The sequence below is a fragment of the Myripristis murdjan genome, chromosome 17, assembly GCF_902150065.1.
Source record: "Myripristis murdjan chromosome 17, fMyrMur1.1, whole genome shotgun sequence".
Taxonomy (NCBI): domain Eukaryota; kingdom Metazoa; phylum Chordata; class Actinopteri; order Holocentriformes; family Holocentridae; genus Myripristis; species Myripristis murdjan.
The window spans coordinates 4,225,811-4,241,784 of record NC_043996.1 but is presented as its reverse complement, the minus strand read 5'-3'; the positions used below and the strand labels follow the sequence as shown (position 1 = coordinate 4,241,784).

General features: G+C 39.2%; 1 protein-coding gene across 2 annotated transcripts; it reads right to left on the bottom strand.

Annotated features, from left to right (window-relative positions):
* Nucleotides 1-927: 927 nt before the first annotated feature.
* Nucleotides 928-15,820, bottom strand: LOC115375005 (dnaJ homolog subfamily B member 6-like). 2 transcript variants are annotated; one of them, XM_030074236.1, is made up of 11 exons: nucleotides 15,630-15,820; nucleotides 15,311-15,485; nucleotides 12,023-12,129; nucleotides 11,742-11,851; nucleotides 10,102-10,167; nucleotides 9,734-9,844; nucleotides 9,337-9,486; nucleotides 9,002-9,197; nucleotides 7,046-7,116; nucleotides 3,801-3,953; nucleotides 928-2,348 (listed from the first exon to the last, which is right to left on the bottom strand). In XM_030074236.1, exons 3-11 carry the CDS (start codon nucleotides 12,085-12,087, stop codon nucleotides 2,281-2,283), a joined length of 990 nt encoding a protein of 329 aa, XP_029930096.1. In that variant the 5' UTR covers nucleotides 12,088-12,129; nucleotides 15,311-15,485; nucleotides 15,630-15,820; the 3' UTR covers nucleotides 928-2,280. The 2 variants fall into 2 exon arrangements, with proteins under 2 accessions (XP_029930096.1, XP_029930097.1); XM_030074237.1 differs by lacking the exons at nucleotides 928-2,348; nucleotides 3,801-3,953 and having other exon boundaries at nucleotides 6,061-7,116; nucleotides 15,630-15,804.
* Nucleotides 15,821-15,974: the final 154 nt, after the last annotated feature.

Genomic DNA, 15,974 nt, shown 5'->3' with positions numbered 1-15,974 from the left:
TACTACACTGAATCTCCCAAATCCTGCTCTAATATTTATTACACAGGACAATCATGTTAGTCAGTTAGTTTGCAGTCAGCAGATCAGGAATGACAGCAATTTAATTCATTCCATCTCCATAAAAGATACCCAGCCTCGTTCTGCATGTGAAAAAAAAAAGCAAAAATCAAGTTACTTGATGTGTTTTCATGCATCAACAGTGGTGGACAAAGTACACAACCCCATGACATGAGGCAAAGAGAAGACATTCCTGGTCACATATGACTCCACTCCAAGTGAAAGTTGCTCAGTCAAATTTCTTCTAAAACAGTACATTTCTTTGTATTATCAAGGCACTGCTTCATTGTTTAATGCATTTAGAGAACCCCGTAACTCTAATGAACGCACTGACTGGCTTGCAGAAGCACTCTGCTGCACAAACGCACTTAGCATCACCAGGTTGGTCATTTGCACTTTGCTAACAAAATGGAATGGATGCGTTTCACTTTGAAAAACATCTGTACTGCTTTTTTCCCCCACAACCCTCTTTCCCTCTGTTGTAAACTGAATTTAATTCAATGCTCAACTCTCTTGCTCTTACAAATAAAAAAACAATAGGTTCTGCAGAAACATATTTGATGAACCCTCTGAAATGAAAACTAATTGCTCTTTTCTAATGTCTGCCCCTCTTTATTTATTTTTTAAATCAATTTTATATTGTTACTAAAATTATTCAATTTTCAACTCATTTTGAATATTGATCTATATTTGTCCTTAAAAAAAAAAAATAAAAAAAAAAAAAAAAAATATATATATATATATATATATATATATATATGTATATGTATATATATATATATATATATATATATAGATATAGATATATCTCTCTCTATATATAGAGAGATATATATAGATATAGATATATATCTTTTGATTGTAATCAGATCTCCTGTATTGTGATGTGTACTTCCTTGTGCCTGACATAATATATAGATTTTTTGTTGAATATATTTTTGTTAAAAAAAATGAATAAATAAAAGGCGAATATGGTGCATTTGTTGTCACAGAGCTGGAGGACATATTTCTGCTTTTGCATCAAAGCTGAAAGCAGCTACTGTGACTGTTTTTCTCCTGTGAGGAACACAGCATCTGGCTTTCGAAAAGAAGAAAAATTCAACAGCTGACTTCAAAGCTGTGCTTAAAAGTGAAGAGGAGGACCAACCTTCACAGAAATGTAGTGGAATCAAAACTACAATATTTGTCTTTGAAAAGTAGTGGAGTAAAAGTCATACGTTTCCAAGGGGAAAAAAAATACTCTAGTACATATGCTCGAAAAATCTTCTTAAGGTCCTGGTGAAATGACCTCACCTGACTTCCACTTCCTGTAAAACAGAGCATCTTATATGGTGACATCATCCTGCACTAGTGGGTGTAAATAAGAAATTCAAGCAATAAAATCTTCACAAATCTTTAAACATCCTGTTTCTCTCCTAAACTGATACCCTGTTGGGTTAGGGTTTGGTCTGGCCTGTTGGTTTGCACTGGTGAATGATCCTTCCCTGCCCCATGTCCCGCACAGATGTCCTGTTTCAACAGGAAACACATATAATCAAGACAGCTAGAGTCCATTTCATGAGGTGTTTAAATGCAGTAGTCAAGTAAAGGTACTTTGTTACTGTCCACCACTGCCCGTCACTAATGGGTTTAGGTATCAGACTTTAGGAAATCCCCCACTCCAAATATTCTGTTTTTAATGGCTAATAAACAGACAACTTATCAGTTGACCTGCAGTTGTGATGTGCTCCTCATGTGAGTGTCTGCGTGATGGAGACTTGGGGTCGGTATGTTACAACAAATAAACATGGCCATAAGAGTTTTGAAATCTAGTCTCCATCAGTTTCATAGCTACAATTAAAAAACATGAAATCCCTCTCTATCAGCAGAGCTCTAAGAGCTAAATCATCTCATTTTGATGTATTGCTCCTTAGCCAAAGGCCTGTCAGTCCCAATGTATTCCATGGAAAGTTTTGGAGAGAACCTGCTGACACACAGACTGGGGCAAAAACATGACATCCTCTGCATCCTCTACATACGTCTCACTATTCAAGCTATCACAAATGTTCAAATGTTCTGTTCAAATGGACATAGAGCCCCTTTGACTAGTGCTGCTCTATCAAAGTGTCCTTCACGTGTCCTCACCACACTTCCAAGATATAGCGGTGAGTGTGAAAGTCACGTGTTCATGCATCTCTCTGCTTCCAAGTTGCCGTTGCTGAAATGTTTGCTGTGAACGGTGTTTCACATTTTTCTCTTCCTGGACTCATCCTCTGGGATTAAAGGTCTCTTCCTCTTCAAGTCAGTGTCATCTGTAGATAAAAACAAAATCTCGGCATGTCCATCACTTCAATATGGCTCTGTTCCCATAAGCGCTACAGACACTCATTATCTATATGCCTTGTCATCTGATGTTTTCATAGAAACTGGGGAAAACATGGAATCAGTCATTGAAAATTTTGTATTAAAGTAAGTGAAGCACCTTAAGGAGACAGAAAAACATATGAATGAGATCAATCAGATAAGAAAAGTGGTCATTTTGCAATAAAAAGAGACTGCCATGTCTTGAATACTTGCCCTTTCTAGAATCTTAGAGTAGTTGGAATAAATTAGAATGATTATAAAAAAAAAATAATTAGAATAAATTTAAATTAGATTAGTAAAGTCAGAATTAGTACTTAGGGCTACATTCAATATTTAGCTAAGAAATGTTTAAGTTGGAGCAGATTTATGGAGCAAATTTGGTGACGAATCATAACAAAAAAAATATGTATTACCCTGCAATTCACAAACACTGTGTTTGGTAATACATCCTGATTTATAAACAAATACAGCATGTTTTTCAAATACAAAAAAAGAAAACTGCTTATGTGTGTTCAATTTTCTCACAAGCATCCCATGTAATGTGCTGTGCACACCATCAAGTGGTGCTATTCGTCAACTTAAAAGCCGTTCAATCGCTGTGTGGGGACGCAGAGCAGAGCACAACAGCCATACAGCCATGAACTAGAGGATGAGAGCGTCCCTTCCACTACATGAGGACTGCTTTAGAAACAAGCAGCCAGCAGGGGAATGTGGGTTGGTAGTCGGTTAAAAAATTACATAAGGCTTTTGAAATATTGGAGATGTCAACTGAACACATTACTGCTTTACAGCAATAACACTGCTCAACTTAGGCACACAGCTCAATTTTAGAAATTTTAATTAGAAATTTTAAATCAGCATCTCTGATCTGACCATTATCAGTCAACTTGGGGGGTCTGGAACTTGAAAAAGTTTGAAAACCCCTGCTCTGGTCTACGATGACTATATCTGACTAATAGCAACACCTTCTGCTGGAGATGGAGAATTACTTGTGACATTTGTGAGAAAATCCCAGCTGCAAGATAGCACCAAACGTCACGTGATATTTTTTGCTCTATTACTTAGGATACTGCATGAAAAATTCTAGCATAGTGAGAACATCAGATTTTTTCATCTTCTTTGTATTTGTCTTACTTCAGACATTTATGAGAAAATATCACATTCATGATAGTATTTTTGTATTTGTATCACATGCTGTGATGTATTAGTAATCTGTTGTGCATTTGTTGGATGGGCCCGTTTGTTAATTCATGCTTTTTTGTATTTGTAAAGCTCTGTTTGTGAATTGGGGCATTTGTAATAGATGTTTTGGTTGTAAATCACCTCAGTGTAGATTAGCCAGAAGGTGAGCTCAACACACAGAACCACACCACGCAGAGCGGCAAACGAGGATGGCTTACTTGGATGTGAGCTACGTGCCTCATCTCTGTGCTGATTGGGTCTTTTGGAGGAAGACGAAGGTTTACTGTGTTGTGACAGGGTGAGGGAGGAGGTGTGAGGAGGGTGCCTGTTTCTTGTCTCTGCGACAGTGGTACCAAGGTCACTGGGTTCACCTGAAGGAAAGTAGAATGTGGCTTGACATTTCCTAGTCTGCTGGATCTGATCAAAGCGTATCTGGTGCTGCAATCCAGGGTGGCAAGACTACTCCCTTTGCAATGTTTTTACACTGTGCATGAGACCTGGAAAGCGGGTGTTTTGTACAGCCATGTGAAACAAATTTGTTACCATACCAACATACCAGGCCACCATACTGTTTTGGAATCAGAATATTATGTGAATATACACAAAATGTGGTAAAAAGCTTTTACCCTGGGGGAAAATGTAGTTTATTGTCATCTAATCATAGTAATGCCATTCAAAATATGTTTATAATTTGTTGTAACGCATGTCATAGTGGCTTCTAATGCATGTAATAAGGGGTTCAAGCCCATAAGGCTGAAACAGGGCCTGTTGGGCAGCTTGTTATGTCTTATTTTGTTTTCAAGATACTGACCAATGAACTTCAAAAGAGTCGTGGCTTAGCACATAAATTGACTAAAATTAACAACCACAGGGCCGATCATGACAAAACTCGCAGGATATGTCCACATAAGTACCTGAAACATAGTTTCATTCAAATGGACCACTATGGGGCGCTATAAATGCAAAAAATGGACGTGGCATCACACAAATCAAACTATAAATCATAAATCATTTGTCCTATCACCACAGAACTGTCAGGGCATGTCCACATACGTACTTGAAACATACCCTGAAAGTTTCATTGAAATCAACCACTAGGGGGCATTATAATGCAAAAAAATGTCTTGGCATAAAACAATTCAGATTATCACTCAGAATGTTTATCCAATCATTACCAAAGTCACAGGATGTGTTTCCTAACAGTGTTGAACAACATGTGCAAAACTAGTTGAAACTGCTCAATAGGTGATGCCACCAGTTCCAAATATGTGCATGTGCATGGTGCAAAATTGGCCATAAATCAATGGCAGTTTGTTCTAACATCACTAAACTTGTTGTTGTTGAAGCTTTCAGCTTCTAATGGTTTTTGTTGGCTTGAACCCCAGAGTTGCGGCTTGTGGCTATAGTTTTCTGACATGATTCTAACGTCAGAGGAATCCCCAGACAGTACATTTACAATATACCTCTGATATTTCAAGAGCAAGTATAGCCTTTGTTTTGAATGAGACATGTCATTGTACATCAAGCACCATATGAGTGTTAAACAGCACATTTCCTAAAAAAGCACAAATTTATAATCAAAAATACTTCCTGTGCAAATAAAGGTTAAACTGTATTGCTATGCTATGCTTACGCAAGCTAAAGAACCGAACAAACAAAAGAATTTTAAAATGTTTTGGCTCAGGTTGCCACTCTGACCTGCAACATAGAGCACAAAGCTGTGCTTTTCTTCAAAATGACAAAATTTGAACTGCCTGTTATTCCACTGTTACTGTGACATCAGGATTTTTGACCCTTTTGTGATTTTCAGCTAAAAAGTATGAAGCTACATGACTATACAAAGTTGTAGCTGGATATATAAGTGGTGACATTACTAGTGTTCACTCCACATAGTTTGTGGTATGATGTATAAATATGCCTCAGGATGGTTGAAGTTGGAGCACAGAAAGACAGAGGAGAGAACACAAACGATTTGTCAAGTGTGTGCATGCATGCGCGGCAACTATACTCCAAAAAGGTATACGTCTCTGCTTTGCTAAACACTTTAGCCCTACATGGAAAAAAGTCCCAAAATTAATAAATATTTTGCATTATAACATAAGTGAAGATAGAGGACAAAGCCAAATTAAATGACACCACGGCAGAGATGTGCAGATCATGCAGGACAATATTTTTAGGTAATCACCGATGCAGTTAGTGTCTAGCATGCTCTTACATCTAGTAGAAGCGGAGGAGAGAGAGAGCAAAGAGAGGAATCTTGGTTAGCAAAGCAGTTCAAAGCAGTTCCCAAATGAACTACTAACTTTACAATAAACAGGTTATCTAAATCTAAAATTACTGGATAAAATGGAACAATTTGAGAAGCCTTTTCCAATTGTCCCTGGAGTCAGGAGCAGTTGATTTGGGATACTGTCATGACACAACTCAAGCTGCCTCACTGCGGATAAAAAAAAAAAAACAGCACAAGCCACCCCAGCCTTCAATATCCCAAAAACAGGATGAAATCAATATTTATTGGTTTACAAAGTACACAAAATTCCTTGTATATTCATATATCATTTATAGAACGACTTCCTTACTTTGTGCATTATTATGCAGCTTTAACATTAAGACTCAACATTAACTGGTGTACATGCTTATTAAATAAACAAAAACCACAACTGTATTAGAACATATAAAAATTGCATAACAGTTTGCCAGCATTTAACTTTTTTTAAATACAAAAAATCAATTGTTACTAAGAGGTTAGACAAGCTGTAAACAAAGAGGGAACTTTAGTCAAAGCAAAAAATGGTTTAGTCATTATTACCCATAGCTTTTGTTATTACAGATCAACATTCAATTTTAATATCCAGATGAAAAAGCAAGTCATGCTTTGTTTTCTGAATGCTATGTGTTTGCTGTCCAGATACTGTTGGAAGGCGATGTGCCCATGGATGGAAAGAGCAAGAAAGCAAGACAGACAGATAGGAAGAGGGCAACAGAGAGACTGCAACAAACTGCATACAGAGAGAAAGACCTCTTGTTCTACACAGAATAAAATTGTTGTCCCAAACACTATTTTTTTTTTTTAAACACCACCACCATCCTGAGTCAAAATACTGTACAACCACAGCTCTAAATTCATAAATACATTAACAAAATGCATAGAAAAATTTGCATCAGCAGATCTTATCTGTTAGTTGAGAAACAAAAGCTAGAGGGGACAGGAGGTGAGGAAACCGAAGGAAAGAAAAAGAAGATAAAAACAGATGTATATACATCGAAACTATAATACAGCACTATTATAGCAATGTTTTTGTTTCATTTTGTTTGTTCATTTTTTTTTTTTTGTTGTTGTTTTTTTTTTTTTTTTAGCTCTAGTTTGTTGGTATGTTTGTGCTGAGTGTGGGCGGGGAGGTAAAGGTTGTCCGGCGAAGGATCGTTCTTTACTTGTTATCCAGTCGCAGTAGCTGTTCCTTACCATTGATGGTTAATGATCGCAACTGTCCGTCTTCCTCCACTTCAACGCGCTCCTGCCCGTTCTCCACGATTCTGGAAGATAACAAGATAAAAAAAAACAAAAACAAAAACAAAAAACAGGGATGAAATATAGAAGGGTCAATACTGCAATACTGTAGAAAAGTTTATACCCTCTCATTTAAGAGGCTACTCACATCAGCCCATTTGTGCCATGCCCAAGCACGTCTGACCCCAAAATCTGGATTATTTGACCAGCTTCAGCACAGGACACTTCCCCCGCTCTGGCACGGTTGGAGGAGGTGTGCTTCAGCATGGTGCGGTCGTTCATACACGAGCACATGCACGGTCACACACGCAGCGCGCGAACATGGATATGATGTAAATCATGCAACCGTTTCTCCCGCGTTTCCTCCTGCCTCCGCAAAATTGTTTTAAGTGCGCAGCACGATTAACTGCGAATCGCTGCCTCGTGCAATCAATAATCAACCATGTTGTCTGTGTTGCTGTCCATTGTGCTGCTGCAACTGCGTATAAACAAAAGTCAATTTATGATGACGTCGGGCCATGTGTGCCGTATTTCAATGTAGTAGTGCCCTTAAGGCCGAATTATGGTTCTGCGGACACTAGACGCATCGGTTAATTTCGAAATTACGGCTTTAACATTGAAGATCCGATCACAACAGCAGTTCTTTTAAAAATGGCGCTGCTGGCACTACAACAGAAGTGACGCTGGAGGGGCAAAATGATGGAAATGATGTAGTTCGGCGGACCAATCATAGCTCTTGTTGTCTGTGTAGGGGCTGTGTAGGGTCTGCGTAGTTACAATTTTTTGGAGGTGTGCAGCAAGTCTCTGCGCATTTGCTATGCATACCCTCCGTAAGCTTCGCGTACGCAGAACCAAACACCCCTCCCCATAAGGCAGCACAGGTGGGGGGTTGGCTAGCAACCCTGGTGCAGTTCTTAAATCATTTTTTTTGTTTGTTTTTTTTCTTAATGAATGTTAGCTGGAGGGAAGTCCACCTGAATGGCAGGAGGCTAACAATTAGCATTTGGAGCATCCAGCCAGTATCCAGCACTCAGTAACAATGAGAGGAAGACAGCACCACTACTGTGCTACAGAACAGCTGGGAGGGAGTGAAATAATATCACATTTTTCAAAACACAAAATAAGGTGTTAAGGAAATAAGAAAAACATGTTAAAAAAATTCTTACAATGGATCTTTGTTAATACAGGTTTTCTTTAAATTCTTCCTCAGTCCCACATTCAGATAACACACAACATTTCAGAGGATATGTCTCCCTTAGAATATTTTGTAAATCGGATGCACACTTATGTACTTGTAGGTGTGGACCAGCTGCACATCTGCCCTTGATGGAAACATCTATAGCGTCCAGCAGCAATTCCTGGGTTTTGCTCACATTAAGAAGCAGATGGCTGCATTCACTCCAGGTTATAAACTCCTTCACAGCGACTCTGTGACTCCTCTTGTCCCTCTTTAAAAACCCTACAATTTCAGAGTCATCTGAAAACATGTGACATGTATTAGATTCATATTAGAATCACACATCTAGACTAGAGGATGAGGAGGAAAGGCCCAATCCAGCATGCTGAATTAGTAGCAGAGGTCAATGCCAGAGAGCTTTCTCATTGGCAGTTCAACCTAAGTGAATCAGGGCAACACTCCCTCTTACACCACAAAGACCCCCTTAGAAATGTTCATTAAGTGTCCGGTTAATTCAAATTTAACTGTAAGAAGGTGACGCTAATAAAGCATGAGGAACCAGTTAGCTTAATGAGAGACAAGCAAAAACATAAAAGACAGCTAATGCTGGCATTGTAAGCTACTGTAAGCTACTAATATCATTGGGTGATGATTACTGTTAGTGTGTAGTGTTTATGTAAAGCTGTCAATCTTCCTAAAGGTCAAAGTCTTTGCAAAGACAAAGGTACAAGTACCTTTTTGTTGTGATCTTCCTGCCATTGACGATCTTGGTGGATGTGGACACTGAGCGGAAGTTGCCCATACTTCCTCCGCTGCTTCCCCCAAATGAGGTGGAGGAGAAGGAGGTGAAGCCTCCGCCTCCTAGGCTGCCCATGGTTGTCATATGGCCCATAGGACCCAGGGAGCTCATGGCACTAAAGGAACCGAATCCTAACAGGGTAAATGGATCGGGAGAGAATACAGAGAAGATTTAACAAAAAACTACTTCAGAAAAGTTGATGACGATATGTAACATTTATCTCTGGATGTTTTTTTAAAAGGTTCATTTATTCATTAGTGAATTTCTTACTTGAGTCAAAAAGTGGGAAGCCAGCTCCAAAGGGAGGGAAACCGCCAAACGCCCCACCATAGAATGGATCACTTGTCCGGCTGCGACTTACACGGCTTTGGTGCCGCCGGCTACCACCAAAAAATGGATCATCACCAAATGGATCTCCACCTGAGAGATTGGGGAAAGAAAGAGGGGATGAGGGGAGGGAGGGGAAACATACACAGAGAGCGCTCTGTATCTAGATCCAAGATCTATATAAATTGTAAACTGGACTCCAGTACCATGAATGCATGCAGTGTTTGCTATGGCTGGCCCAATAACAGAAAAAGACAACTGTAAACATGTTGTCTCCCTAAAATGATCAAGTCTGCTGTACATTTTCAATGCAAGAGTGTAGCAAAGAGGAAAAACTTACCAAAAAAATCTGCAAATGGATCTCTGCCACCAAAGAACTCCCTGAATACGTCTTCTGGGTTGCGGAATGTGAATGTTTCATGGAAATGGTCTCCGTTGTGGAAATGGCCTCCTGAAAAATTAACATAATAGCAATGAAAACATATTATGTAAATCCACTTCCTCAATTAACATTGTATTAAAGAAGACCCTATCTGTTTGGCACATGCTAAATATGCTTCATGCTTATGTGTGAGCAAATGTCCTATTTCTTTTTACAATCCAGATGTTGATCCTGCTTTAATACAAGACACCTGTGTGATCAGACTGCCACGTGAGAGACAAGCCTTGCCAAAGAATTGTGATGGATTCTAAAAAACATGCACTTACCTCTTCCTCCATTTCCCCCTGTCAGTCCCTCTTTGCCATAGCGGTCATATATGCTCCTTTTGTTGGCTGGGAAAGACAAGCAAGAAAGGTTGGTGAAAACCCAAAAACAAAAATAATACAACCTCTAGGAAATGACAATGATGAGTACAAAGTTAAGAGTGCAAAAGTAATAGACATCAACACCTAGAGAGCAGGTGTAACAAATATTTATGTCCCTAAAGCAATCATATTTGTATAATAGAAAGGTGGTAAATGCTTGAGTTACTAGTAGAAGGGAACAACGAATTGCTATTGCTCTGCTTGGCTTACGACTTCTTCACTATTACTAATTTTCAGAGTTTGGGAAAGCCACACATTGAGCGCACAACCAGTGGGGGGAAAAAACACAAGACAGCGTGTATCATGCTCTTTGCGTGAGAAGTACTGAGCATTCGACAAGTGTGAGCTGTCATGCTACTGCTGTAATACCATTTAGTGGAATATAAGTTTGCTAATCTCTTCCCAAAGCAAGCAGTCATATTTTAGAGCTGCAACATATTTTTCCAAACTCTATCCAACTTTCTATCCAGCCATTACTTTGCATTCATTCCACTACCATATGAAATGAACTTTCAGAGACTTCAAACGTTCTTCACACCAGTAAACCATCTAAGGCTGAATACCAAACTGAGAGACTTTTATGGCACTCACCAAATTGTTTCAATACTACTGAACACTGAAATTCCAATACCTAAAGGAGTAAATCCTATCAACGTCACTGAGCTAAACAGCAAGCAGTGTGCTTGTACCAGGATCTAATAATGCCAGTGATTGGCTGTCTAACATTAAACATTACACAGACATGCAGGAAAAACACTATGTTACACACAGAGACGTTGTAAATGATTTTACAATGAGCTTTTATGAGATTAGTACTGAAAAAAGTATCGTTTGGACCCAGTGTCCAGGTCAAGGTATTGGTACTGGTATCTTAAATTTCTGAACGATACACAGTAATTCCCTCACTGTTCTAAAGCCGTCCATGTTAGCTTTCCCAAAAGCAGCAGCACTGGTGTGTTTTAATGACTTGAAATTGGCCGGAATGAAACAGTCCTTCCCAGGGAAACATTATAATGTGGCTGTTTCAACCAAAGATTCATATTTGAAAATGGAAGGATTTGGTTTATAAGTTATGAAATGTTTAGTAACCTTGCATAATTTGCAAAATGGTTTGGTGCAATGGAAAATGAGGGTAAATTGTAAGAAATGGGCAAAACATTCAAAATCACTGGCATGATTCTTTAACAACCAGTTTTTATCAAATAAATTAAACCACTATATTCATAAATGACATGAAATGGCACAGCCTGGGTTCGTGGTTAGTGGGAACAATGATTTGGGAGTTTCTACAAATTGTCCACCGCAGTGAAGATAACATGGTCCTGACCAAAGAGAGCTGATATATTAACATCAGCCTGGACACCAACAAATATGTCACCACTGCAGCATAGCTACAGTGACACTTCGACACAGAACCATAAATCAACCTTAATAGACTCAATATAAGCCAAAATTAGCTTCTGTGCAATATTTTGCTGGGGGCTGGTGTTACTTTCCAAACACTGCCTTGTAGTATAGCACTCCTTTGTTGTAATACCCACCATCTGACAGAACTTCATAAGCCTCTGACAGCTCTTTAAATTTCTTCTCAGCCTCCTCCTTGTTGTCTGGGTTTTTGTCTGGGTGCCACTTCAGTGCTAGTTTTCTGTACCTAGAGGAGAAGAGAGGGAGGAAGGGGCGGTTTTGACAACACTACTATGAAAATTAAAAGATGTGCTTGAAACCTTGCATCTGGCCAATAAAGGGGTCTCAAATTAAGCAATGTGCATATGCTTGTGCTGAACTGTGAGTGTTGCCCAAATTTAAGTGTCTTGCTACTTACGCTTTCTTTATGTCTTCGGCAGACGCATCTCGTCGCACACCTAATATCTGGTAGTACTCCACCATGATGAGTGGATGAGGGGAGAAACTTCAGTGAGCCTTGTAAACCTGAAAAGAGTAGACATGGCAAATAATTAGGCTTGAACTCTTAACCAGCCAACTGACAATATTTTTGGCACTGGATGTGGCTTGCAGGTCTCTCCCTTCTACAAGTCATTCTGGTAAGTGTTAAAGGTTTATGTTACTTAAGGCCGATTTATGGTTCTGCGGACACTGGACGCCGCGTGCACGCAGTTGCTATGTAGATGGTGTGTGCCTCTCATGCTTCTGCGTCCTGTCGGTCTAGTACGATAAGCAATTCCTCACTGATATATTATTGTCACATTGTTACATACACTGAAAAGCCTTTTCAAAAACCTTATTTGTGGCATTGTAAATGTTGTTTTATTTTCTCAAACAAATAGTGCAAAACAAGGTGCAAAATAATTGAAATGCGCATGTTAAGTACAAATGGTGCAAAATAATTGAAATGCGCAAATCAATGCAAACAAAAGGTGCAAAGTAGTGAGGTGGCAACTATTGAAATGTGGTACTACAGCAGGCAGTGAAACCGGAGGGGCGAAATGCCGGACATGATGTAGTTCGGCGGACCAATCACAGCTCTTGTGGTCTGCATAAGGACTGCATAGGGTCCACATAGTTCCAATTTTTGGGAGGTGCGCGGAGTCTCTGAGGCGGTTGCAGAGGGCCCGCAAGAGACACATTTGCTACGGAAACCCTCCGTAAGCTACGCGTACGCAGAACCATAAATCGGCCTTTTTGGGTTTATATTGAGTTTATGTTCCATACATGCTGGAGGGTAATGTGGTCTTAAAAATTACAGAATTGGTGCAAGGCAACCATCTGACTGACATGGTGAGCATTAATATCACAACTTGGTTCAACAGTCATTTCAGTTTTGAAGTTCTCAGTTTGGTTTAAGTTGAAAGATACTTGAGTTCAGTCCTTGTAGTTGTGTGCCTGACAGTCCAGTCTGTCTCCACAGTTGATTGTAGTGCTCTTCCAACTAGTGATAGCACTAGCTGATTTATCAATTTTTGCTCCCATATGAAGTTGGAGGAATCTGAATTGATGACGGCCACACTGGCACATGGTTGCAAGTTTCCATAGCAAAGTTAAAACTGTGTGCTCAATATTCCTTGTAAATGATACAAGCATTTTGGTGACAGTTTATGCGGATGTACTTGATGCTTAAATACATATGATTCAAAAGAATATTATGTCTGTGCAACTTTGTATACATGCAAAATGAGGTTTTTGGTTATGTGCTCTGATTAATGAATTCAAAGATATACATATGTAACAGACATGAAAGTTATGGCAGAAGGTTGGGGTGTTGAAATCAACTGACTGCTGCAGTCTCTTTGCAAAACAAAAAGTATTGCCAGGTCGCAGAATGTGTTTGAAGAAATCAGTGAGTAGCCTCAGGATAACGTGCTCCAAAGGACACCCCACTGGCTCAGCCAGCACTGAAGCCAGCAATTAGCCATGCATTTTCAAGTAAGGTGACATCTGTTGCATTAAGTTTAAGCACTAAATTGGGACAAGCCTTACTGCTGAAAACGATCCAATATCTTGTGGCATATGTCTTCTCACAACCTCATACTTATTTATTCAGTCATGTACTGAATTTTATTCTATGTATACTTAGAAGCTAAATTATAAAAAATTATAAATTATCTAAAATGTTTTCCATAAGATTGAACCAAGTCTGACAGTCTCTGCCACCCAATCCCAGGCATCAGGTCTGGCCACATGGAAACTATACGTAAAATTATACACTGAGTATACATCTATTTTAAATATACATATTATATTCTATAGATATATTGCAGATATATTTAATTACACATATAGTCTTAAAAAGGTTAAAAAGAGAAAGGTCTATAGCTATTCTATAGATATATTTTAGTAGATTTTATTTTTTATTACTCTTATAGGATATGCAAATGTTTGTCTTTTTTCTGATATTCTTTGTATCGATGCACTTTATTTATTTTGTCAATTGTAAATATTTTTTCTCAAGATATATAAAGTTCCTAGTCCTCTAATGTACCTGTGCAATGTCTGGGCAACCTGCTGCTAAAACACAAGAATTTCCCCAATTTGGGATCTATATCTATCTATACTAGAGAGCTACTTTTACATACATGCTGTTCTGAGCATTAAGCCCAAATTCCAAATCAACTTGTCAAATGAGCTGTTTCTTGGAGAACCAGTTTGTTGCTGGTCTAATGGTGTCTTTAAGGCACTTACCTAGCTTGAGTCAAAATAACTTAAGTGCTAAATTATGGGAGATTTACGTGGTTCTGCCAGTCACAAGAGCCCTTTCAGTCTTACTAATTACTCCCGTATGTTTTTTTTTTTCCAATCTGAATAAAATAATCATAAATTATTACGAGTGAGACTGAATAGCTCAACTATTCTACAAATACTAGACACTTCATTCCAACTTTCAAACGTGTAGTTTCTTTAGGGCATTATTAGGACAGTAGTCACCTTTTTAACGCCCCTATATTTGACCAATAGTTTCAGTTAGGGCTTGCCTTCTGTCTTACACATAAACCACCAATATCATGGTACAATATCTTGACACATCATACAAGATAACAGGTCTAAGGCGTGCTGCCATAGCAGCAGCATTCTGACACACATCTAGACCAACACAGCAGCCAGGCTAACAACTGCCTGACAAAGCAACGCAGCACATAATGACACCGAGTACAGCACTACAAACCTCACGTTATGTACAAAAACAGTGGAGGAGAGGATAATCAGAAGACGACTAATCTTTTTCATTAGATATAATCTCATATTCAACATATAATTACGTGATGCTCAATGTAAATAAATGCAAACCTAGTGACGTTGCTTGCCTCAATTAGTGACCTCGAGAGCATACTGCTAACGAGTTAGCAACCGATATCAAGTTGCACACATTTAGGCCAGACAAAGATGCCACGTCTAGTTAATGTTGGTACTATTGCTGGTAATGAGCTGCGTCTGACTAATGTACAGAAGCAACGCCAGCTGGCTATTTTCAGTCATATCTGATGTCGTTGTTTTCGTTTGTGACACAGTGGCGTTAGCTTGTGTTATCGTTAGCTCGGTAGCCGCTAAGCTAGCCGGTTCAGCTAGCTCGCTAACTAGCTTCAGCTAGCTCGCTAACTAGCTTCAGCTTCGCCCAGCGGAAAACATATCGACTCTCAGTGCTGTCCAATACTCTTACCCGACTGCAGTCCAAGTTGCCGTGCACTGGTGAAATAATTGAGACAGACTCTGTTTTTTACGGAGAAGCCACAGAGGCTAGCAAGTTTTCATGTTCAACTGTCTGGGGGTTGTTGTAGATTTGACGCAACGTCCTGTGGCAGTTACTTCCTCTTCCCTCGTCCAGGAAGGTTGGGCTAGGGATTAAAAAACAACACAACAAAACAAAACCATAACCTTGATAAAACCTCACGATAGAACCACATCAGTGCCGCCTATTTCAGGATATTTATTCCCCCAAAGACAACGGCATACTCTATGATTATATTGTTGATACTAACCTCTGTTGTCCACAGAATGGGTCTGCAGTCTCAGAACAGACATAACATACAATGGACTAGATGCTGACGAAACGCAAACAGGCCCATTCCTCTTGTTTTGGGAGTTTTACACTGCCAGCATCCAACTGCATGGTGTGCATCACTGCAGTCTTCCAGTGTGGAGCATGCATCAGACAGGAGACTCCAACATTGTTTTGCGATTCCACATAAAAACATTACAATTACATTAAAATTACATTTATCCCACCAACTGCACCATCTCCCTCATGGTTAATACTCAAATTCTAAAACCAAATCTTCATTACCCTGCCTTCCCCAGTGGTTGCTCATCAGTCAGATCCTATA

Excerpts from the sequence above, each read along its gene's own strand:
- LOC115375005 (XM_030074236.1), bottom strand. The coding sequence starts at position 12,087 with ATGGTGGAGTACTACCAGATATTAGGTGTGCGACGAGATGCGTCTGCC. Across the intron at positions 9,845-10,101 it reads AGGGGGAAATGGAGGAAGAG|GAGGCCATTTCCACAACGGA; the intron begins GTAAGTGCATGT and ends TTAATTTTTCAG. Across the intron at positions 3,954-7,045 it reads GCGATCATTAACCATCAATG|GTGAACCCAGTGACCTTGGT; the intron begins GTAAGGAACAGC and ends ACTTTCCTTCAG.